The 25,444-nt window shown below is 32.4% G+C and overlaps 1 protein-coding gene and 1 pseudogene across 5 annotated transcripts; one reads left to right on the top strand and one right to left on the bottom strand.

Annotated features, from left to right (window-relative positions):
* Positions 1–161: 161 nt before the first annotated feature.
* On the bottom strand, positions 162–7,148 carry LOC143245333 (protein Dr1-like; annotated as a pseudogene). Its single transcript, XR_013025573.1, has 4 exons — positions 6,868–7,148; positions 5,365–5,579; positions 1,621–1,785; positions 162–378 (listed from the first exon to the last, which is right to left on the bottom strand). The product of XR_013025573.1 is annotated as a protein Dr1-like (transcript).
* Positions 7,149–10,084: 2,936 nt separating this feature from the next.
* LOC143245331 (coiled-coil-helix-coiled-coil-helix domain-containing protein 5-like) lies at positions 10,085–21,036 on the top strand. 4 transcript variants are annotated; one of them, XM_076491559.1, is made up of 4 exons: positions 10,085–10,171; positions 10,877–10,986; positions 13,984–14,124; positions 20,501–21,036. In XM_076491559.1, coding segments are annotated over exons 2-4 (297 nt in total). In that variant the 5' UTR covers positions 10,085–10,171; positions 10,877–10,984; the 3' UTR covers positions 20,655–21,036. The 4 variants fall into 4 exon arrangements, with proteins under 4 accessions (XP_076347674.1, XP_076347672.1, XP_076347671.1 ...); XM_076491557.1 differs by having other exon boundaries at positions 10,117–10,255; XM_076491558.1 differs by lacking the exon at positions 10,085–10,171 and adding an exon at positions 10,503–10,618.
* The last annotated feature ends 4,408 nt before the right edge of the window (positions 21,037–25,444 follow it).

Below are 25,444 nucleotides of genomic sequence, written 5' to 3'. Positions count from 1 at the left end.
GGTTGATACCTCCTCTGACTGTTGTTTCATGTTAACGCTCTGTATTTTTAATAGTGTTGATACCTCCTCCTGACTGTTTCATGTTAACGCCTGTATTTTAATAGTGTTGATACCTCCTCCTGACTGTTTCATGTTAACGTCTGTATTTTTTAATAGTGTTGATACCTCCTCTGACTGTTTCATGTTAACGTCTGTATTTTTAATAGTGTTGATACCTCCTCCTGACTGTTTCATGTTAACGTCTGTATTTTTATTCCTTCAGTACTCATCATCATCTTCAGTTTTAGAATTCTGTTGCTGTAACATCAACTGATGTTGAGCAGCCTGTTGCATTTCCAACCACTGCTGTTGTTCTATCTCAGCTTGCTGTTGTCGAGCCTACAAAGTACAAGTATGCTATCATTTAAAGATACGAGATTTATAATTACTAGATTTAGTAGGATAGAATACTTTTCGTGTATGTAAACATAAGCATGCACTGACTTACAAAGTTACCCAAATCTTCAAGTCTTTTGGACAGTTTACCTGCAACAAATTTTTTGAAGACAAGAAACAACTCTATTTTAACCCTGGATTGCAGTGGAGTGACATTAAGCTGCGGACCAGTAAACCGAGAAATTGCTTGCCGCTGTAGCAAGTCTTGTGAGTGAGGATTATCTCGCTCACCGCTAATTTAAGAATGTGTAAAAACGCTGCTTACTTAATTTAATCCTGGCTTTATAACTTCAAGGGATATTTAAAAGGATTTCCTTAATTTGGGAAATAAATAAAACATATTACAATAGAAATCAATCAAGCATCTACCTTATCCTCTCTATGTCAGCTTTATGGAGGCTGCCATTGTTACCGAATCACACCTCTCCATACATTAAAGTTAATCCGCAGTAAATCCATGAAAAAGTGATCAATAATTAAAGTATTATTTTTAATTCGATAAATATAATGATCACACAATGGACGGATGAGGCTCCTCGGGCGGAGCTGTTGGCGACTTCGCTTTTCAATCACAAAGGTTTAAGCCACGGTTAAGCAGGTTGACCCCCATATACCGTGGCTTAACAGCGCCCACTGTATACAGTAAGCCATATGTACACGAATAAGTAAAACAAATCTGATAAAGGTCTTTAGTATACTATATTGTGTAGGTATGCCAAGCTTAAACAACCCTCACCATCGCATCTAAAGGTAACCTTCCAAATATCTTGCAACAAAGGCATAAGGAATCCAAAGCTAACTGTTAGTAGTTAATTTGAAAAGTAAAATACCTTTTATTAGAAAAAATTTCCTAAAACATTAAGTTCATATCTATAAGACATTAACAGCATTATCAATCCAGAAACAAAATACTTTTATTGTCTTGTATGGATCCAACCTTTCTATGTCACCAAAGCTATTCTTGCACATATTTGCTTTCTTTACTATAATATTCAGCATTCTCAAAACATGGCTCACATGAACATCTTTCATTTTCTATGTCTTCCCAACACAAGTGTTACGTAGCCAATTTCTAATCTCTAACAATCCATGAAATTCTTAACTATTACATATAATATTTAACAACCAAAATGTCAAAAGACTTTTCACAGTTGCTGAGAAACATTTTTGTGCGATAAACACTACCTTTGCGAACAGTTCTTGTTGTTGTCGTAAGAGTTCTTCTTCAGGTATTCCAAGGTTTTCCAGCCGTGTGCTCTGTCTCATGACGCTTGGCAGCAACAGCCTTACAGTCCTTCAAAACCGTTTCTGCTTCGTGTTTGTACTCTCTGAAGCCCAGACTTTCTAATGCTAAAGAACACAAATGTTGTGTACCTATTCAATAGTTATGTATCGTATATTTCATCCTTATAACTGGTGAAGAGAAATGCACATACTGAGAATGCTTTATCTACTAACACTCTACAAGAACAAGGCACTTTGAGAACAAATATACACATAATGTAAGTCTGATATATTTCATTTCTGTAGTTTATCTCCATTGGAAATCCTGTTTAACAGTTTGTTTTCTGTAAGTAGCAAACACCAGCTGACCATCAATTTAATAATGCTACATCAGATGAAAGCCAAAACCAGTTCTTTAGGTAATATATTTTCACAAAAGTAAGTTAGTGGTTGAACATCCTCACAACTTATACCTAATCATGATGGTTCTTTTTAATCCTAGTTCATGTGTACAGTTTTATGTAGCCAAGCAATTATTGCTGTAACATTCTGAATAAATACATTTGAAAGTTAACATGCAAAATTATGGAAAATCATGTTACAACAGTGTGAAAGATAATAATGCATCACTACTGTATTAGGCTTTCTTAAAGCACTTTATGACAGCACAGTAAACACAAATAAGTATCCGAGCGTCTTTGAAGAATAACCTCTGTGAAATAATTTTGTGATGCTTCCATTTATTGGACCACAATTTTTTAAGTCAATTCTAGATATTTAGAATATAAAAAATGCAACTTTTGTAACACTTACTTGGGAAGTTTAAAAAAAATATATAAAAAACACATTTTCAAATGTTTCATTTTTTGCACAACTCAAACAAGAGTTGTGTCTAAACAAAGCAGTTGTTGAGGTTTTCAGTCGTCCATAGAAACATCATTAAATTTGCTAAGATATTAATTGTTTAAGATTATATTATTCACTTCTCTTTATACTGTTTAATTTTTCTTTGTGCCCTGGTTTCCACTCCTTATGATGTCACATAAAGTGGTCTGATAAAACGCCTTGGAAATAGCTAGAAAGTTTAAAATACAACTGAATATATCAAAATTACACTTTCAAGTCACAGTAACATAAATGAAGTTGTTAATGGGAAAACTGTTTTGGTATCTTGGCTCAAGGCCTGCAATGGGGAATACTGAAGTTTGGTTTTGACAGTTTCTTCAGGGTCGTCTTTGACTTGCAAAAATATTTTCATGCAAATAATGTCTGTTTGAAATCTACAGGAATTGTTTCTGATAAGAAAATACAAGATAAGCTTGGCAAGATTTAGTATGGTAAAACATTCTTACAAGTCAAATACTTACTGGCTCGATTATTTCTATACTTATGTTTAAAATAAAGTACCCAAATAAACTGGTTAATGACTGCTAATTGCAATACGTTTTAAATAAAGCTATTAGTACCTTTATCAATGGTAGTTAAACATGTTTTTGTTAGTAACAAAGGATTCATAGCATTACTGAATAGATATTTAAAATTGTGGTGACTGCATGGTTATCTCTACACTAACGGCACGGAAAGCTTTCTACAAATGATTTTCTTTTGTTTACAAAATATGCAAATGATGACCACCAGTGGAGTAAGTAAGAAATTTAATATCATATTTTTCACTTTATTTAATAACACAAACAAAAGTCCAAGCCCTGGGTTTACATGAAAACTTAGCCCCGAATACGTTAACTAAACAAAATACCAGTTACTGATCTGGGAGTTATGAATGTTTTTAGAAAACTGTGTAACACATACAAAATGTCTTCTGATACATATAATATAATAAATTACTGTAAACATTCGTTTCTGACCAACTAATTACAAAATATTTATGCAAATTTGTGGTGAAAAGATAACTGTTTTTCCGTAACTGTTTTTACCTTCAATTTCTGACCAACTGACAACATGTACAAAATATTTATGCAAATTAAAGTTGTGGTGAAAAAGATATTTTCAGATTTGGTGGATTTTAACTACAATAATGATTTGAATGATCTTATATTGAAAACACATTCCATAAATAAAACTAGAAGAACTCTCAGTGAAGAGTATACTTCCATCACTCATCCTTAGTCACATTTAGCTCAAATCTGTTCTTAATAGGTACAGGCCATTTTTGGCAGTATAGTGAGGAACATTTAATAATATTCTACATGTTTACTCAAAACTGATAATTAATAAAATTATAAAACAAAAAGTAGTGAAAAATTGGTACCCATGTTAAGATGCAGAGATTTATAAATCTTGCAAGTCTGATCCTCAAAAAAAACTAATTCTGAGTTGGGTCATAGTCAAAACATACACAAATTTTTGTTCAAATTCATTCAATCATTTGAGAAAACTTGGTGACACACACTGGAATAAAACAACCTCTGTCCACCTGTGGTGGAGGTAATTGTAAAAACAAAGACATTTAAAACCTGCACTTAAGATACGTTTTTTTTAACATGTATGAAATAACTCTTTTGGGCTGATTTTATAATATATTTTAAAAGTAGCAAACAAAGTGGTTTACTCTAAAATCATAATGTTTAACACATTCAAAGTTAAGGGAGTTGACCCCAAATGTCCACTCAAACAAAGGGATTTTATTAGTGAAATGCCAAACATAACATTCATGTCTTTATAAAGAGAAGGAAGACAATAGAAAATGACCAACATATTATCCAATTTTCAAAACAATCTGTGTATGTGTCTTGAGTGTTGAACAACTTAAAATTTGAAATATACTTTTTTTGAAATAACAATATGTTACAAAATTTTACTGTTTCTTGTTCCTGGACAGAAAGTGTTATTTCTAAGTTGCTTATGTCTAAAGTAAATGGAAAAGACCTATTTTTCTCTTCAAACTTTGCTTTTGTGACCTGGGAGGTATAACAAAAACATGATGGGAGACTATATTTGGGGTCTGATATGTGAAAGTGATTGACATTACAGTCACAAATCTCAAAAACTACTCACTTCTAAACATTTTTGTATAACTTTAGTATAAATACATGTAAATCTTGATTAATATATTGTTTTATTCAGACCTTATGTAAATGGAAATGTTCAAATTTGTCTGTTTTACATATAAAATAGATTAATTTCTAAATTTCATTATCCAGGTCACAAAAGCAAAGTTTGAAGAGAATAATGGTTATTTTCTGTACTTTTACAACATAAGTGATTAAGAAATAACACATACTATCCAGGAACAAAATTTGTGTTACGTAGTGTAATAAGTCTGTCAAATGTTTTCAAAAGTCACTTTCCATAACATTAAATGTGCATTTTTATTTCAAAATTTAAAAAGATGCTTCCAATTCCTAGCTTGCTGGAACATGGGTAAGACTAAATGTTGGTAAAATAAAACATCACAATTACCAATAAGTTAGTAATAAAAATGTTTTTAGAAGGAGCCATTCCTGACAGTATTATCAAGTCAGTATAAACCTCCCTTTAAAATTAATTTTTTATCACAGCACTACATAAACCAATATCTATATATTTCACTGAGGTTGCTTTCAGTAAGTAATACATATAATGTTATCAATTGTAGGACACAAACAATCACAGTCCTGAACTTCTGTCAGTTGTCAGTAGCCTATTCACCATGAACAATAGTGAGCCCCAAAGTAGCAAACGTGTTTTAAAAAACAAACTACAAACCTCCTAAAATATGTTCAGCTGAGATGGTTTTTTTCTGCTGAGTGTTACAGATTTCATTGGCTTCAGTGGCGATGTGATGGATAAACTCAGTACAACAGTTGAGGATAAGTTCACGAGCATCGTTGGCAACTCTAACATGTGGAAGAATTTCTTTGATCATCTTATTCATTGCAGCTCTAGGTATAGTCAGGTCTTCATCATTTTCTGCCATTATTCTAAAACAACGTCAAACATCAGTGTTATGTAAGTAATGCCATTTTGCTTCTTACAACATTCGAGTCTGATGCAGCCTCGAGTGATTTAAAGCAACATGGTTAAATTTCTAGGTTCAATTCTCATACTGTAACATGAGAATTTACGACGAAATTTACGTAAAAATATTTCTCAACCCAAACGAGCCGTTTGTGCATATATAAGGTTAGTCTTTTCTTTGCATCATGCAACTTTTTAACATGATAAACAATCACGCATCTAACACAACAGAAAAATAACCCAGAAAAGGTAGCTTTAGTATTTATATAATTCTATTATTTTTATCCATAGTTAGGCAAGAAATTATTCGATGACAATTACATAATTGTAGTTTTGAATTACATTTCAGATCATAATGTTCATGTAAACTCTTCATGGAACAACACTTCCAATGCTTGTTTCATTAACTTATTTTCATTTTTCCTACAAAGCACTCAGTAATGACTTTCACCTTGAAACTATAATCAACATCAAAGTCAAATGTATTTCTTAAGATGTACTATCATTAACTAAAAAGATTAAACTTTAACTCTTAACAGAAACTTCAAAATTAATATAATTTTTGTATCTGATTTAACACACATTAATGAAACTAATTCATTAAAATCACTATATAAATGCTATTTTATCATAATAAAATAAGAACCATGAAAATACAGAATACAAGATTAAACTAAAATTTCAGAAAAGTGAAAATCTCTATAATTTGTGGCACACATGTTAAATAACCGATATATAATGGTCTTGTATTTAGTCAAATGGAAACAATTATATGACGATTTTAGAATATAACATAAAATAAATAAATAAAACTCATAACTAACTTGTACCAAATACCCTGATATGATTCAGCTGGCTGTTGGTACAAAACTGCAATCACCAAAACCAAAGTCAGTTATTTAATTACTTTAAAGTTTCACTTATTTCAAATAATGAATATTAAGCTGCTAAACTAAAAATATTCTTGTTTCTACCTCTTTGATGGAAATGCATTAAAGCACGCCAGAACAAATAGTCCTCCCCATTTGTATACGATCAGATACAGAAGAAAAAAATTAAAAAATTGGGGCAAATGACGAATGAATTTTAATTTTTCAACTAGACAAAAGATATTTTACAACGTAAATAAACTCTTTTCTGATTTAAAATGTTAAGCGCGCTTTATATACCTACAGTAAATCTTAGTTTTATCCTTCTACGCTTTACCCTAGGTAACATACGATATACCACTACAAATAGTACAATAACTACCATATTTCTGTTGATAAGGCCTAGCACTGCAACAGCACAGTTTGTCTTATCCAACAATGGTCCAACTCAGCTTACGTTTCTTTCACAACTTCAAATTATAATAGAAGCACTAATCCCGTATATTATAAATATAATTTATACTGAATTTAATAGCTATTTCTTACTAACCAAATCAAACTGAAGCCAAACATTAGGTAAAACCAATTATTAAAAAGCTGGGAGACAACCCTCCCTAGTCTAACTAAAACTCCCCTTCCGCCCTCAATTCTTTCTTGTCCGCCATTTATGCCTTAGCATGAGAGCGTCATCTTGCTGTTCTGGAGCGCCCTCTGTAGCAATGCATGTACATTAATATTTTACAAAGCAATCAAATGTTTTGGTTCAGTACCTATAGGGCATTAAAATTTAATATATATATATATATTTATTCGGTACATAGAAGACATTGTTCTCATTCGCTTGAAAGAAAAAACTAAATGTTCAGCAAAATAATACATTTATGAGCATTTTAAAGTTCAACTTTTATTTATATCCACTCATGAAAAAAGCAGTAAATCGAAACTTCGAATACACTGAGTGATTTTAATTTAAAGCATGTAGGTTAGAAATAGTGAGAGAGAACTTTTTTTAGAGAATGTTCAAGGTGGTTTTCTTCAGTGATGGCCCGGCATGGTCAGGTGGTTAAGGCGCTCGACTCGTAATCTAAGGATCGCAGGTTCGAATCCCCGTCACAACAAACATGCTCGCCCTTTTAGCCATGGGGGCGTTATAATGTGCGGTCAATCCCACTATACGTTGGTAAAAGAGTAGCCCAAGAGTTGGAGGTAGGTGGTGATGCCTAGTTTCCTTCACTCTAGTCTCACACTGCTAAATTAGGGACGGCGAGCGCAGATAGCCCTCGTGTAGCTTTTCTCGAAATTCAAAACAAACAATCTTCAGTAATTGACCAAGAAACGTACTAGAAACTATGCTTTTTTACATTTATTGTTAACTACTAATACAAACTGTTGAGAGGGTGAATATTTATAAGTGCCAGGCTTATCTATGCAGGGTAAGTTTGTTCAATTAATGGAACGAAGTATGTTTTGTAAATTTAGATTATGTTATCAGCTCTTGCTCCACTATTCCTACCCATTAGACACTTAGCATAGATCATGCGTTGCCAGACTTTAGTTTTAATATTTATTATATGTTTGATCTACGTTAATTTCGAATCGTACACGTTTATCATAAGAAATGCTCCGTTCATACACAGTTCTAATGAGGTTTTTTTTCATGTTGTGTTAGTTTTGTAATAACTACTAATTGATTTTTTGTATATTTATATTAATGTAATATTTTTGGCAGTATTCGACTATTCCGTTTAATTGAAGTTGTAGATTTATGGCTGCTATTGGTGTTGTGTGAGCACTTTTCCAAGCTGGTATACGAAGTGTAAAGAATATCTTTCAGATGCCTATTGGTAACAAACAAAATAAAAGCATCTTCTGGAGCTTTGTTTTTGGTAGCTTTTTATTGCTTATACAACTTCTATTTGTGTTATTTCTTTCGCCATCTGCTGTGCTGTATAGTTTTTATTATTATCATCATTTATTTTTCTATTGTTCTTTAGAATTGTTGAAAATGGTGGTTTTTGCATATATATATCTATGTTATTTGTTACAAACTGATTTACTTCGTCGTAGAAATGAGTATTTATATGTGGTTCTTAATGTTATCTGTAGGTGTTGTTTATTTGTACGTGCTATTGTATGATTGTGTTCTAGTGACGGTATGTGTATGCTCTCTTTCCCCCCGTTTGTGAATTGTTTTAGATGTGTCCAGAACTGTTTTCGTTCTGTTTTTCCATTTAGTTGGAAACAGTGCTGTTCCCATTTTTCTTGTTTTAAAAGCTCAACTTCTGTTTGTATTTTGTTTCTGAACGTAATTATTTGTCTTGATTTCTTGATCTCTGTTTTCCACATATTGTTTTCGCAATTCTTGTTGTTTTTTAATCATTGTTATTAATTGTATGTGTTGTTTCCAAGCATCATTTAGTGTTGAATGTTTTGGTATGGTTTGTTGAGTGTATTTGGCAAATCACTCAGTGATTGTTCGAAAAAAAAAATACATATATTGCAAATAGTTTTGCAACACTATGGGTTATAATTTTTAAAAAGACTTTGTCAAGGAATGATGCATATTCATTCCAGTTTATTTTTTTATAGTTAAATATTTCTGGTGAGTTTGATCCATTTTGATGGGGAGTGAAACTAAAGACAACAAATATATGAGTTTAGTGGATAAGTAGGATATGCCTGCCCTCCTTACAAGTTTGCATTCGTGGTATTAATTTGAACTTCGTTCACTGACAAGCATAATTTATATGGTAAGACTATTCTTCTGTTAAGATCCTGCTTATGTGATTTATATTTTCTTACAGCTGTATTACCGCAGATTTCATGTGTACAACTTGTATTCAGTAGAGTTTCTCTTATAACAATTATATAAGACTTAATTTTTGTGTGGCCATTTCAGTGATGAATCTAGTATTTTTTGGAAGCAAATGCAAGAAAGTTGACAGTATACAAGATGGCAAGTTTATACGAAGACCTTTTCCTATGAAAGAGGTAATTATTTATGCTAGGTATGATGTGATGTGTTTTTATTTTGTTTTTTTGGAAAGGAGAATTAGAATTTTAATGGAAGCTTTTGCTTTTCACTGCTTTGTACATTCTGCTGTAAAATAATGTTCATGAACACGTTTCTCTGCTGTTCATTGTTGTAGTCATTTTGGTTTGTATATGAATTGCACGCACAACTATACGCTGAGCGTCCTTAATTTAGCAGTGATAGACCAGAAGGAAGGCAGCTGGTCATCACTACCCAATGCTGGCTCCTGGGTCACTTTTTCACCAATGTATTGTGGGATTGATCAGAACATTATAACGCTCTCACGGCTTTAAAGGCGAACATATTTGGTGGGACGGGGATTCGAAGCGCAACCTCAGATTCAGGATCAATTGCTTTAACCATCTGGTCCGTTGTCATTGATGAGTATGTTATTTTAAGGTGTTGCAGGTATTTGTAAGTTAGCTTAATGTTGGATTTTTTATTTCTAAAATACGTCTTTTTTGTTTATATTTCTCACAGCCTTTGTAACTTGCTATGTGTTTTTTCGCCCAAATTACAGCATTTAGGCTTTTTTGTTCCTTAGCGCACTTTGTGACGTAGTAATCTGGACCACATCTTTGGTCTGTTTAGCATGCTGTTGAAGCATATCGAAGTCTCTGGCAGTGGAAGCAATGTGTCAGAACTATTGACGGTGTTTTGATTTGTTCAACTTTGTATCGTTCTTGATAATTTCCTCTGTATTGTATATGTTATTTTCTATCTCTGTTCTAACGAGGTTTGTTGCTTTTCGTATCAATTTCGATATGATTTGCATTACCAGAGATATCGCATAAGTCATTATCCCATTATCCTACGATTTATTTTTTTAACTACTTTTAATTTTTTTCTGAATTCTCCCATTCTTTTTTCTAAACTCAAAAAAATCATAGTCTATCAAAATGTGTATATTTGTTGTTGTTTTTTTTACTGTGTAAAGCCTTACGTTTTCAAAACTAATTATTTAAAAATATTTTACTTTTGGTCGTCTGCAATTAAACATAAAGGTACATAATAAGCTATGTGTACTTTGCCCGCCACGGTTATGGAAACCCGGGTTTTACCGTTGTAAGTCCGCAGACATACCGTTGTGCCACTGAAGGTTAATATTTTGCTTAAAGTCAACAGATATCTCCACTTTTTGAATATTTATATCTTTAATGGTCATTTTATTTAATAATTTGAATCAGCCTTTTTAAATGAAGTGGTTCTTTGCTGTATGAATAAAAGTACTTAAATTAGCTGTTCTTGGGGGGGCATTTTATGTTTATAAAGTTTACATTTCCATTTATTATAGCTTTTCAGCGAAACTCAACATTATTTGTTTAAAGTAAGATTTTATGGTTTTACTAACTAATAGGTAGCGCTTTGAGGATCGTATTCTCGATTTCGAACAACGTGGATATCTACGGTCTAGAGAAAGTGAAAGAAGTTGAATTTTGGAGTGTATTTCAGAGAACGTTAACAAATGTACGAAAATACTATATTTTAACGTCAAAAGTATTTGAAGTGTTTGATAAGTATATATGTTTTCACATCAGTTGTGTTAAATGAGAAACTTGAAATGTACAACCTTTACTATTATTACCAAGTAAATACCTGAATAAATTTCGACTGGTATCAGTTGCAATACTTCCTTTTTTCATAGAAAATAAAAATGATAGTTGTGAAATTAGGTGATATAACGTTTACATAAATTGTACTATACAATCTAGGATGTTATTAAGTTGTGTTCAAATTTGCGTTAACTGTATGCCAGATGCGTGGAAACTACTGACACTGACAGTTTGGTGTTAATTATAGTAAAACTGGATTAATGGTATTTTTTTTCAGCGGATTGTTTATAAAACTAATGGAAGTTTGATAAATTTAAAGAAGAGGTGGACTCACTTTGTTCATACCTACATTAATTACACTTTAAATATTCAGTGGCACTGGAAAAAGGTTTGAATGCAAATGGTAGTATTATATTTAATAACATCCAGAAAACAGTTTTAATCTGTTTGCAGTTCATCTTTAGTTCACATTTTTGGATTTTTTTTTGCCCTCATTTGTTTAACTGTGGGTTTTCTATACCTGCTGCTACTTAGTTCAGTTTAAGTGTGGCTTGAATATAATTTTGGTTTCAGATGACATTTTATATAAGGCTCATTCAAAGAATGATTGTTTCTTTTTCCACCATTCTGCTTTTTTTTTAAAGCTGGTTCCTCTTTTTTTCAGTGCTATTAATTTCACCAAAGAAATGCACTTTTAGCCAACTGAATACTGGTCTGTTGTCATTAACTTGTCAATTACAACTGAATACTGGTCTGTTATCATTAACTTGTCAGTTACAACTGAACACTGGTCTATTGTCATTAACTTGTTAGATACAACTGAACACTGGTCTATTGTCATTAACTTGTTAGTTACAACTGAACACTGGTCTATTGTCATTAACTTGTCAATTACCAAAATGAAATTACGCAGTCACCTTACTGTCAGTTCTTTTACATGAACCAGTCAGTGATGTATTATTTAGTAGCATCTTAGAAGGCCATCAATTTATTATGCCTGGTTGGAAACGTAAAGGGTCTGCAGAAAATAATCTGCCTATTGATGCTTTTAGCTATTAAATTAATGATACTCAGGTCTTAAGTGCTAGAATGGATGGAATTTGTGCAGTCAGTGCTTTCTATGTTGCTGTAGGCATAGTATTTAGCATGTTAACAGTATTTTCTCATAAAGCCTGGAACATAATCACATGAAACCCCGTGAAGAGAGTGTATAAAAACACTTCTAAAAGTGTAATTTTACAAATAGTCCTAGGAGGAGATAAACAGAACTGTTCTTTGTTTATCAGTGATAGCTGATGACATGATTTAAATTTCATTCTGCAGTTTATAATATGAAAGAGCAATGTCACAAGTAAGTCCAATGTTAAGGACAAGTAGCTGCTTAGGATGCTAAATATTCTTGAATTCCAGTTTGAACAGGGGCACAATCTTAATTTGTATATTTAGTGCTACTTAAGCTATTGCTGACAAATAGTCACACCACCCATCAGGATCACCGATCACCAGTTGAAATATGAAACTAAATTAAAACTATTTCTTTACTTTGTAATATCGTAAAACCCACCTTGAAGTGAAAATGTATCTCAGGAAGGCTGGTATGGATATTAACACTTTTAATAATAAATTAGAGAACAATATTCATCTTCAGGCTAACAAAGAGAGAGTTTTTCACACACCAAAGAACTGAGTTATTTTTAAGTTTTCTTTATCTAAACATTTGCAATACTTAATCTCTTATTCATTCTATCTTGGTCACTAAGGGCGTCAAGTCTCATTTGAGTAAAACAAAATGTTTAATAGATACAGGTCATCCCAGTATTTTGTTATTTTCCACAAATGTAGAAATATTAAATAACTACAAAGATCTCAATACGATCACCGGTTTTCTATCAGTCAGTTAACAGTATGTTTACAAAGATCTCAATACGATCACTGGTTTTCTATCAGTCAGTTAACTGTATGTTTACAAAGATCTCAATACGATCACCGGTTTTCTATCAGTCAGTTAACAGTATGTTTACAAAGATCTCAATACGATCACCGGTTTTCTATCAGTCAGTTAACTGTATGTTTACAAAGATCTCAATACGATCACTGGTTTTCTATCAGTCAGTTAACTGTATGTTTACAAAGATCTCAATACGATCACTGGTTTTCTATCAGTCAGTTAACTGTATGTTTACTACTTTATTTTTCCAAGAATTTCAAGTATCAAAGTTGCCAATTAATTCAATTCGCACAGTAACTTATAGATATTTTGAAGCACTGAAAGACAGTTATGTGGGTTAAAAAGTTCTTCAGGGCCATGGTTTTACATTTTGGACTTGTAATTGGAGATTGCAAGTTTGAGGCTGACCCATGTTATCACATTATTGAAGAAGAAACTTTACCCTAGTTGTTTCAGCCTACCCAGCTGTAGCAATGTTAGTAGGGAGGTTAATCTGTAAGGGACTGACATCTCATTCAGGAGGAATGGTCCCTTCATCCACTTGTGTCGCTTGAAACCAGAGTTCAAAAGTACTGGTCTACATGACAAAGATTTAATAAAAAAAAAAGGTTTTATTGGTGCAAGTGACATTTCGAGGGCATTTGGCATTTGAACTGTTTGTTTATCAGCTGTATACATTAGAAATACTGACTCAAATTTTCAATGTAGGTTTTATTTTTCCTACCTATAAGATGGAAAAGACTAGTCATTACAGTTACTAGATATTGTTTTCATTTGGAAACATTTATATTAGAAATACCTGAAACTGTGTGTTTTCAACAAAGTATATATATATATAACTTAAATGAAAATTAAAAAAGTTCGTCCTTACAGGGAAGTACAATGTAATATTTTAACATCGTATATGACATGATTCTTTATAATGTAAAACAAAAGATATATTTGTTTTTGTTTGTGCTTTAGGGAAGCTGCTATGAATATTGTAAATCAACACTGTAGAAAAGAACTCGATAAATTTGGAGCATGTGTTGGTAAACATCCAGAATCATGGAACACTAGTTGTGCCGATGCAAGATTAGAATTAGCTCGCTGTTCAGAAAACAAGTAAGCTTTGTTTGCATTCATAAAATATATGCATCGCAATTAAAACATAACACTAAGTATTCTGAATTTACAAAATTCAAGGTAGATATTTGTTTATTAGTGTTTTAAAAGAAAATTTGTTTTTTTTCCTCTGTCACAGTAAGCTAAATAGTATCAGGTTTCACTACATCATGGCCCGGTAGGTTAAAGTGTTCGACTCGTAATCCAAGGGTAGCGGGGTTTCAACTCCCCATCACACCAAACATGCTCGCCCTTTCAGCCGTGGGGGCATTATAATGTCACAGTCGATCCCACTATTCCTTGGTAAAAAAATAGCCCAAGAGTTGGCGATGGGTGGTGATGACAAGTTGCCTTCCCTCTAATCTTACACTGCTAAATTAGAGATGGCAAGCTTAGATAACCCTTGTGTAGCTTTGCATGAAATTAAAAACAACACAATAAACAATAGATGCATCACTAATAATAATAGTTAATCTGTCTTGGGATGTGTTTTTGAATGGTATAATAATAGTTAATCTGTCTTGAGATGTGTGTTTGAATGGTGTAATAATAGTTAATCTGTCTTGGGATCTATGTTTGAATGGTGTAATAATAGCTAATCTGTCTTGGAATGTTTGTTTGAATGGTATAATAATAGTTAATCTGTCATGGGATGTTTGTTTGAATGGTGTAATAATAGTTAATCTGTCATGGGATGTGTGTTTGAATGGTATAATAATAGTTAATCTGTCTTGGGATCTATGTTTGAATGGTATAATAATAGTTAATCTGTCTTGGGATCTATGTTTGAATGGTATAATAATAGTTAATCTGTCTTGGGGTGTGTGATTGAATGGTGTATTAATAATTAATCTGTCTTGGGATCTATGTTTGAATGGTGTAATAATAGTTAATCTGTCTTGGGATCTATGTTTGAATGGTGTAATAATAGTTAATCTGTCATGGGATCTATGTTTGAATGGTATAATAATAGTTAATCTGTCTTGGGGTGTGTGATTGAATGGTGTATTAATAGTTAATCTGTCTTGGGATCTCTGTTTGAATGGTGTAATAATAGTTAATCTGTCATGGGATCTATGTTTGAATGGTATAATAATAGTTAATCTGTCATGGGATGTGTGTTTGAATGGTATAATAATAGTTAATCTGTCTTGGGAATGTTTGTTTGAATGGTATAATAATAGTTAATCTGTCTTGGGGTGTGTGATTGAATGGTGTATTAATAGTTAATCTGTCTTGGGATCTCTGTTTGAATGGTATAATAATAGTTAATCTGTCTTGGGATGTGTGTTTGAATGGTGTAATAATAGTTAATCTGTCTTGGGATCTCTGTTTGAATGGTGTAATAATAGTTAATCTATCTTGGGATCTCTGTTTGAATGGTGTAATAATAGTTAATCTGTCTTGGAATATTTCTTTGAATGGTATAATAATAGTTCATCTGTCTTGGGATGTGTGTTTCAATGGTGTAATAATAGTTAATCTGTCTTGGGATCTACATTTGAATGGTGTAATAATAGTTAATCTATCTTGGGATGTGTGATTGAATGGTGTATTAATAGTTAATCTGTCTTGGGAGCTCTGTTTGAATGGTGTAATAATAGTTAATCTGTCTTGGAATGTTTCTTTGAATGGTATAATAATAGTTACTCTGTCTTGGGATGTGTGTTTCAATGGTGTAATAATAGTTAATCTGTCTTGGGATGTGTGTTTGAATGGTTTAATAATAGTTAATCTGTCTTGGGATGTGTGTTTGAATGGTGTAATAATAGTTAATCTGTCTTGGGATCTATGTTTGAATGGTGTAATAATAGTTAATCTGTATTGGGATCTATGTTTGAATGGTGTAATAATAGTTAATCTGTCTTGGGATGTGTGTTTGAATGGTGTAATAATAGTTAATCTGTCTTGGGATCTATGTTTGAATGGTGTAATAATAGTTAATCTGTATTGGGATCTATGTTTGAATGGTGTAATAATAGTTAATCTGTCTTGGGATGTGTGTTTCAATGGTGTAATAATAGTTAATCTGTCTTGGGATCTATGTTTGAATGGTGTAATAATAGTTAATCTGTCTTGGGATCTATGTTTGAATGGTGTAATAATAGTTAATCTGGCTTGGGATGTGTGTTTGAATGGTGTAATAATAGTTAATCTATCTTGGGATCTCTGTTTGAATGGTGTAATAATAGTTAATCTATCTTGGGATCTCTGTTTGAATGGTGTAATAGTTAATCTGTCTTGTGATCTATGTTTGAATGGTGTAATAATAGTTAATCTGTCTTGGGATGTGTGTTTGAATGGTGTAATAATAGTTAATCTGTCTTGGGATCTATGTTTGAATGGTGTAATAATAGTTAATCTGGCTTGGGATGTGTGTTTGAATGGTGTAATAATAGTTAATCTATCTTGGGATCTCTGTTTGAATGGTGTAATAATAGTTAATCTATCTTGGGATCTCTGTTTGAATGGTGTAATAGTTAATCTGTCTTGTGATCTATGTTTGAATGGTGTAATAATAGTTAATCTGTCTTGGGATGTGTGTTTGAATGGTGTAATAATAGTTAATCTGTCTTGGGATGTGTGTTTGAATGGTATAATAATAGTTAATCTGTCTTGGAATCTCTGTTTGAATGGTGTAATAATAGTTAATCTGTCTTGGGATGTGTGTTTGAATGGTGTAATAATAGTTAATCTGTCATGGGACGTGTGTTTGAATGGTATAATAATAGTTAATCTGTCTTGGGATGTGTGTTTGAATGGTGTAATAATAGTTAATCTGTCTTGGGATCTATGTTTGAATGGTGTAATAATAGTTAATTTGTCTTGGGATCTATGTTTGAATGGTGTAATAATAGTTAATCTATCTTGGGATCTCTGTTTGAATGGTGTAATAATAGTTAATCTGTCTTGCGATCTATGTTTGAATGGTGTAATAATAGTTAATCTGTCTTGGGATGTGTGTTTGAATGGTGTATTAATAGTTAATCTGTCTTGGGATGTGTGTTTGAATGGTGTAATAATAGTTAATCTGTCTTGGGATGCGTGTTTGAATGGTGTAATAATAGTTAATCTGTCTTGGAATCTCTGTTTGAATGGTGTAATAATAGTTAATCTGTCTTGGGATGTGTGTTTGAATGGTATAATAATAGTTAATCTGTCTTGGGATGTGGGTTTGAATGGTGTAATAATAGTTAATCTGTCTTGGAATCTCTGTTTGAATGGTGTAATAATAGTTAATCTGTCTTGGGATCTATGTTTGAATGGTGTAATAATAGTTAATCTGTCTTGGGATGTGTGTTTGAATGGTGTAATAATAGTTAATCTGTCTTGGGATGCGTGTTTGAATGGTGTAATAATAGTTAATCTGTCTTGGAATCTCTGTTTGAATGGTGTAATAATAGTTAATCTGACATGGGATGTTTGTATGAATGGTATAATAATAGTTAATCTGTCATGGGATGTTTCTTTGAATTGTATAATAATAGTTAATCTGTCTTGGAATGTGTGTTTGAATGGTGTAACAATAGTTAATCTGTCATGGGATGTGTGTTTGAATGGTATAATAATAGTTAATCTTGGGATGTGTGTTTGAATGGTATAATAATAGTTAATCTTGGAATGTGTGTTTTAATGGTATATTAATAGTTAATCTTGGGATGTATGTTTGAATGGTATAATAATAGTTAATGTTGGGATGTATGTTTGAATGGTATAATAATAGTTAATCTTGGAATGTGTGTTTGAATGGTATAATAATAGTTAATCTTGGGATGTATGTTTGAATGGTATAATAATAGTTAATCTTGGGATGTGTGTTTGAATGGTATAATAATAGTTAATCTTGGGATGTGTGTTTGAATGGTATAATAATAGTTAATCTTGGAATGTGTGTTTGAATAGTGTAATAATAGTTAATCTTGGAATGTGTGTTTTAATGGTATAATAATAGTTAATGTTGGGATGTGTGTTTGAATGGTATATTAATAGTTAATCTTGGGATGTGTGTTTGAATGGTATAATAATAGTTAATCTTGGGATGTATGTTTGAATGGTATAATAATAGTTAATCTTGGGATGTGTGTTTTAATGGTATATTAATAGTTAATCTTGGAATGTGTGTTTTAATGGTATAATAATAGTTAATCTTGGGATGTGTGTTTTAATGGTATATTAATAGTTAATCTTGGGATGTGTGTTTGAATGGTATATTAATAGTTAATCTTGGGATGTGTGTTTGAATGGTATCTTAATAGTTAATCTTGGGATGTGTGTTTGAATGGTATAATAATAGTTAATCTTGGGATGTGTGTTTTAATGGTATATTAATAGTTAATCTTGGAATGTGTGTTTTAATGGTATAATAATAGTCAATCTTGGGATGTGTGTTTTAATGGTATATTAATAGTTAATCTTGGGATGTGTGTTTGAATGGTATAATAATAGTTAATCTTGGGATGTGTGTTTTAATGGTATATTAATAGTTAATCTTGGAATGTGTGTTTTAATGGTATATTAATAGTTAATCTTGGGATGTATGTTTGAATGGTATAATAATAGTTAATCTTGGGATGTGTGTTTTAATGGTATATTAATAGTTAATCTTGGAATGTGTGTTTTAATGGTATAATAATAGTTAATCTTGGGATGTGTGTTTTAATGGTATAATAATAGTTAATCTTGGGATGTGTGTTTTAATGGTATATTAATAGTTAATCTTGGGATGTATGTTTGAATGGTATAATAATAGTTAATGTTGGGATGTATGTTTGAATGGTATAATAATAGTTAATCTTGGGATGTATGTTTGAATGGTATAATAATAGTTAATCTTGGGATGTGTGTTTTAATGGTATATTAATAGTTAATCTTGGGATGTATGTTTGAATGGTATAATAATAGTTAATCTTGGAACGTGTGTTTTAATGGCATAATAATAGTTAATCTTGGGATGTGTGTTTTAATGGCATAATAATAGTTAATCTTGGGATGTATGTTTGAATGGTATAATAATAGTTAATGCTGGGATGTATGTTTGAAACGGCATAATAATAGTTAATGCTGGGATGTGTGTTTGAACGGTATAATAATAGTTAATCTTGGGATGTGTGTTTTAATGGCATATTAACAGTTAATCTTGGGATGCATGCCTGAATAGTATAATAATAGTTAATGCTTGGGACGTGTGTTTGAATGGTATAATAATAGTTAACTTGGGATGTGTGTTTTAATGGCATATTAATAGTTAGTCCTGGAACGTGTGTTTTAATGGCATAATAATAGTTAACTTGGGATGTGTGTTTTAATGGTATAATAATATTTAATCTTGGGATGTGTGTTTGAACGGCATAACAATAATAGTTAATGTTGGGATGTATGTTTGAATGTTATAATAATAGTTAATCTTGGGATGTATGTTTTAATGGTATAATAATAGTTAATCTTGGGATGTGTGTTTGAATGGTATAATAATAGTTAATGTTGGGATGTATGTTTGAATGGTATAATAATAGTTAATGTTGGGATGTATGTTTGAATGGTATAATAATAGTTAATGTTGGGATGTATGTTTGAATGGTATAATAATAGTTAATCTTGGGATGTGTGTTTTAATGGTATAATAATAGTTAATCTTGGGATGTGTGTTTTAATGGTATAATAATAGTTAATCTTGGGATGTGTGTTTTAATGGTATAATAATAGTTAATCTTGGGATGTGTGTTTTAATGGTATAATAATAGTTAATCTTGTTATGTGTGTTTTAATGGTATATTAATAGTTTATCTTGGGATGTGTGTTTGAATGGTATAATAATAGTTAATCTTGGGATGTGTGTTTGAATGGTATAATAATAGTTAATGTTGGGATGTGTGTTTGAATGGTATAATAATAGTTAATGTTGGGATGTGTGTTTTAATGGTATAATAATAGTTAATGTTGGGATGTGTGTTTTAAATCCCAAACCAAAACTTGTTTCCTAGTTGAAAAGTATGTCTCTATAAGTCTGAACATGAATTATCTTTCAGTTTGGTGTAATATTAATATGATTTAATTCATTAAACTTTGTTTGATAAGTACATACACACAAAATTATTTATTTAAATTATCATATTTAGTTAATTGTTACAAATATAGGGACAGTCCCCATGGGCTTCATACCTTTCTTGACATGGTATTTAGAGGCTATAAATGTAAGTTTAAGAATAACCTTCAATTTAATAAATTTAATAAAAGGCTTAGGTTTTACTCTTTGGTGAGTTTGTATTTGAAAAGAACATCAAAATTCTGTTTCACGTGAATATATCAAACCTGCTGTTTATGTTTCCTTGGAGATAAGAAGAAATTTAAAAAGATTCTTCTGTTGTTTTTCTTTCAGTCCAATAATTCGTCAAATCAAGACCAGCTGTGCTGAACCTTTTCAGAAGTATGAAGTCTGTATTTCACAAAATAGTACAAATGTTTTACAGTGTAAGAACAGTCTTAAGGAATTTTTATTGTGTGCAGAACAGATTTCTCCTATACGTGCGTGAGGATATGGTGTTTAAATATATCAAGTACATTTTGTTATTCATGAAACAAAGACGTCAGACTTGTAATCCATTGTTAGACTACTGTAGTAAATGCTGGGTTTTTTATAGACAGAAATGTTAGAATATTTTGTTGTACATTTTTCTGTGAACTCAACTTGTATTCAAAAGAATATTTCATTGTATGACTGTGCTATAAGTCACTCTGATAAGGTAAAGTGCTGAGATTTAGTGTAACCTGATGTCGTGACAGAAAGTCTTGAATTTTACAAGTGTACACAAGAAGAAAAGTTGATATCTGTTACTTTGATGTCAGTCACAAAACTGAAACCTTACCAGTTCATGTTATAAACCATCATGTGAACAATAAACCAGAATACTTTGAAGCCATTCGGTATTACAGTGTGTGTTATGATTTTATGGAATTTTTATTTTGGTCACTGCAGTCAAAAGCACTTGGGGAGTACAGTATTAGAACAAATGCATTAGTATGTTAAATATTATTCATGTACTAGTATTCGTTGGATCTTGTGAAGACGTGTGTTTTACTTGTCTGTTTCAGACAAACGTATTTTCTAATAATGTATTCAAGAAGGACTTTCAGGTGTTGTCTTTCAGCCTGGCTATGACAGGTTGGTAAGTTTGAAGGCTTAGAATGCTAAGAATCAGGTTTCACTACCCACAGTGGGCAGAGTACAAAGATAATCAACTGTGTAACTTAATAACAAACCAGTTTAATTGGTAGTTACAAATGTACTGTCTTTAACAGTTTGTAGATCCCACTGAAGTTTAATTTTGCTCTACATTTTTACCAACTTTTAAATCATTGTGTGTAAAACAAAACTGAAAATGATACATTTTCCCAAATTACTTATTTACCATGGAACACTGAGTTCTAATAGTAGAGATGTTCTTAACGTTTTAGTATATCTAAAGATATATACACTGCTGGCCAAAATGTTAAAGCCTATGAACATAAAGAAAAAAATATGCATTTTGCGTTGTTAGACTCAACCACTTATTTGAGTGGAGTTTTGAAAGATGAAAATAAGAAAAGGGAAAGTAAAAACAAAACTTGTTTAGCATTTAATAGGAAAAATGTGAACATTATGAAATTAGGCTAAATACTAGCTGGTCAAAAGTTTAAGACCATACTGAAACAAAGTGTTAATCGGTAAACATGTAACGAGATTTAGTCATTTGTGTTCAAGCATTAGCGTTGTCAACATCTCCCACTGACATCTCCTGTGTTATATTGGGTAAAAACATGGCAAAGGCTAAAAAGTTGACAGAGTTTGAATGTAGCAGAATTGTCGAGCTGCAATAGCAAGGTCTCTCTCAACATGCCATCACTGGTGAGATTTGGTGTAGTAAAACTGCTGTTGCAAATTTCTTAAAAGTCCCTGAGGGATATGGAATGAGAATTTCAAGTGGTCAGCCCAAGAAAATTTCTCTGGCGTTGAGCAGTAGGATTCGACGGGTTGTTCGTCAAGACACCGGCCGATTGTCGAACCAGATTAAGGTTCTTACAGAAGAAAATGCAGCTCAAGAACAATAAGACAGCACCTACAAGAGAAAGCCTTTAAATATCGTAAACATCTTCAAACAGCTCGGTTAATCTTCGTTGAGAAGTACCAAACATGGGACGTAGAAAAGTGGAATAAGGTTTTGTTTTCTGAGGAGAAAACATTTAGCCTGGATGGTTCAGTTGGCTTTCAACGTTACTGCACGACAAGGATATCCCACAGAAGACATTTTCTACACGACACAGTGGAGGAGGTTCCATCAGTATCTGGGGTGCTTTCTCCTTCATTGAACATTGGAGCTTCAGGTTATACAGGGGCATCAAACAGCAGCCTGGCTACATTGACATGTTGGAGAGAGCATCCTTATTGACTGAAGGCCCTCGCTTGTGTGGAAATGACTGGATCTTTCAGCAGGACAATGCTGCAATCCACAATGACCGTAGGACAAAGGACTTTTCATAGGGAATAACATGATTCTTTTGGACCATCCAGCGTGTTAACCCGAACTGAACCCCATTGAAAATGTTTGGGGGTGAATGCAAGGGAAGTCTATAGAAAAGGACATCAATTCCAAGTTTCATGTGCTGAGTCTCAAGGAATGTGTAGTCCAGTATGGGTGATTTTTTGGTGGATTTCTTTTTTACATTGTGTATCGGTTCTTGTAATTTTGAGGTTAAGAAATGATATTTGATTGCTTCCTTCCTGTCCACATGTGAAGTTGATGTTGAGATGTATAGCGTTAATGTGGTTGAAAAAAATTAAGTGTATGTTCTGTAGATGTGAATCCCTCAATCGTGTCATCTACATATCTGTACCAGTATAGTGGTGGATGTAATGCTGTGTTAATTGCTCTTGTTTCAACTTGTGTCATAAAAAATATTGGCTAGAACTGGTGATACTGGGATGCCCATGTTTAGGCCATTTGTTTGTATATATTTGTGGTTGTTGAACATGAAGTTTGTCTTCATCGTGGTGAATTCAATGAGGGTTGCTAATTGGTTGCTGGGAATGCCTATAGATGGGTTAGGGTCTCAGATATAGAGTTCTAAGGCTATCTTGCAGGCTTCAGCGGTTGGAACTTCTGTAAAGAGGGATATAACATCGAAACTGGCCATTAAGGCTTTATGATTAAGTTGATTAAGATTAGACTTGAAAGTAAAAGAGTCTTTGATGAATAAGCTGGCTGATGTTACATATTTGGGGAATGCCTATGCTATGTATTTACCAAGATTGTAATTAAACGATTCATATGTGGACATTATTGGTCGTAATGGACAATCTGGTTTATGAGGTTTGGTGATGCCGTATATTTGTGGTGTGCGTGAGTCGGTTTTACGTAGGTAGGAATAAAGTGTTGGTGAAATTGTATTGGCTTTTTTCATTTTTAGTAGTTATTTGTTTAGTTGCGTCTCGTGTGTCTTTGTTAGATTTGTGTGTATTGGTTTAAATTTGTTCGTGTCTGATAGGATGTTCTTCATTTTTTGGATGTATTCATTCGTGTTCATTATGAGTATAGCGTTTCCTTTATCTGCTTTTAGAATTTTAATGTTTTTGTCTTGTTTTAAGTTTTTAATGGAATTAATGTCTCTTTTTGTAAGATTATTTTTTAACTTTCTGTTTTGTGAAATTATGTTGATGGTTTTGTGAAAAAATCGTTTAAGATGTTGTTTTTAGGTGTTTCTGGAAAATATAAATTTTTAATTTTACCTGGGAAGTTTGGCTGTTGGATATCAATAAAATTGTCTGCCTTCTTTCTGTTGGTTGTTTTTGGTTGTTTTCTTGTTTTTGTTTTCTGTAGAAAGTATTACAAGTCTCCTGGCTAGATCTTCTAAACATGTTTTGATTTCTAAGGTTGGAATGTACCTAGGTGCTATTGCGAAGTTGAGTCCTTTGTTAAGTAGATGTATCTCGTCTGTGTTTAATTGTCGGTCGGATCTGTTAATTATGAGGTTAGTCAACGATCTGTCTTGTTGTTGTCTTTTCTGTTGTTTGCATCTTAGTTTTTCTAGTTTTTTGTTGTGGCAGATCTTTTTGTCTCTGTCGTTCTTAGTATTGATTTGGTTTATGTTTCGTAGTATAAGTCCGTAAATCTCTGGTTTAATGCAGCATGCCAGTTGATGGTCTAGGTTCATTTTTTTGTTTTCGTAAGTCATGTAGTTCTTTGTATTTTGTGTTCAACATGGCTTTAAGTAGTTTTTTTCTGTACATTTTGTATAATGTTTGTGTATGTATTAAAATTTTTTGATAGTTTTACCTTTACAAAATTAGGGGTTAGTTGTTCTTTTCTACATTGTTGAATGAAATAGATGTCATTTCTTCTATTGATAATTCTTTGGTTTAAATTTCTTAGTTTTTTTAACGATCGTATGAACGTGTACTGTTAATAGTGGTGTAAGGTACGTTAGTTCAGACGTAATGGTAACAGGTATGTACAAAAAAACACAAAGACTTACAGTTCTCGTACAATCGCCGTGAAGAAATAATAATCAGTAATGTCGAGAAAACCCACTTGTAGAGAAATATTTATGTAAAAATGGCTCGTTTGGGTTGAGAAAATATTTTACGTAGAGGAGTGAACAACGTTTCGACCTTCTTCGGTCATCGTCAGGTTCACAATATTTTTCCATGTAAGTTACTTACTTTGAGCTTGTAGAGTTTGAAATTATAATAGCTTATAAGGCCTTAGTATACACGTGTTTAGAAAACGCGAGTTGGGGCTTTCCAGACGTGGTGTTACATATGGAGCACCAGTTGTTTACGTTATTTTAAAATCTAATTAACATGGAAAAAAAAGTACAAAATATATTTAACTTATTACAGACTTATGGGAAGATTGTCAGATGTTGACGGTTTATCTTCAGATCTTATTTCAAACAAGATTAAAAAGTGAGACATTCTGATGCAGTTTTATAAAATACTTAATCTCAGTTGATTTTCTTAACCATGTGTATACGAATATAATATGAAATATATAATGATGCACTTTAAGTGGCTTCAGATTGGTTAAGGCGTTCGACTCGTAATCCGAGGGTGGCGAGTTCGAATCCCCGTCGCACCAAACATGTTCGCCTTTTCAGCCGTGGGGGCGTTATAATGTGACGGTCAATCTCACTATTCGTTGGTAAATCAGTAGTCCAAGAGTTGGCGTTGGGTGGTGATGACTAGCTGCCTTCCCTCTAGTCTTACACTGCTAAATTAGGGATGGGTAGCGCAGATAGCCTTCGAGTATCTTTGCGCGAAATTCAAAACAAACAAGCAAATCTTTTG

Source organism: Tachypleus tridentatus, chromosome 2 (assembly GCF_004210375.1).
Source record: "Tachypleus tridentatus isolate NWPU-2018 chromosome 2, ASM421037v1, whole genome shotgun sequence".
NCBI classification, from domain to species: Eukaryota; Metazoa; Arthropoda; class Merostomata; order Xiphosura; family Limulidae; genus Tachypleus; species Tachypleus tridentatus.
Note: the sequence above shows the minus strand (reverse complement) of the source record. Positions and strands in the feature narration are given on the sequence as shown.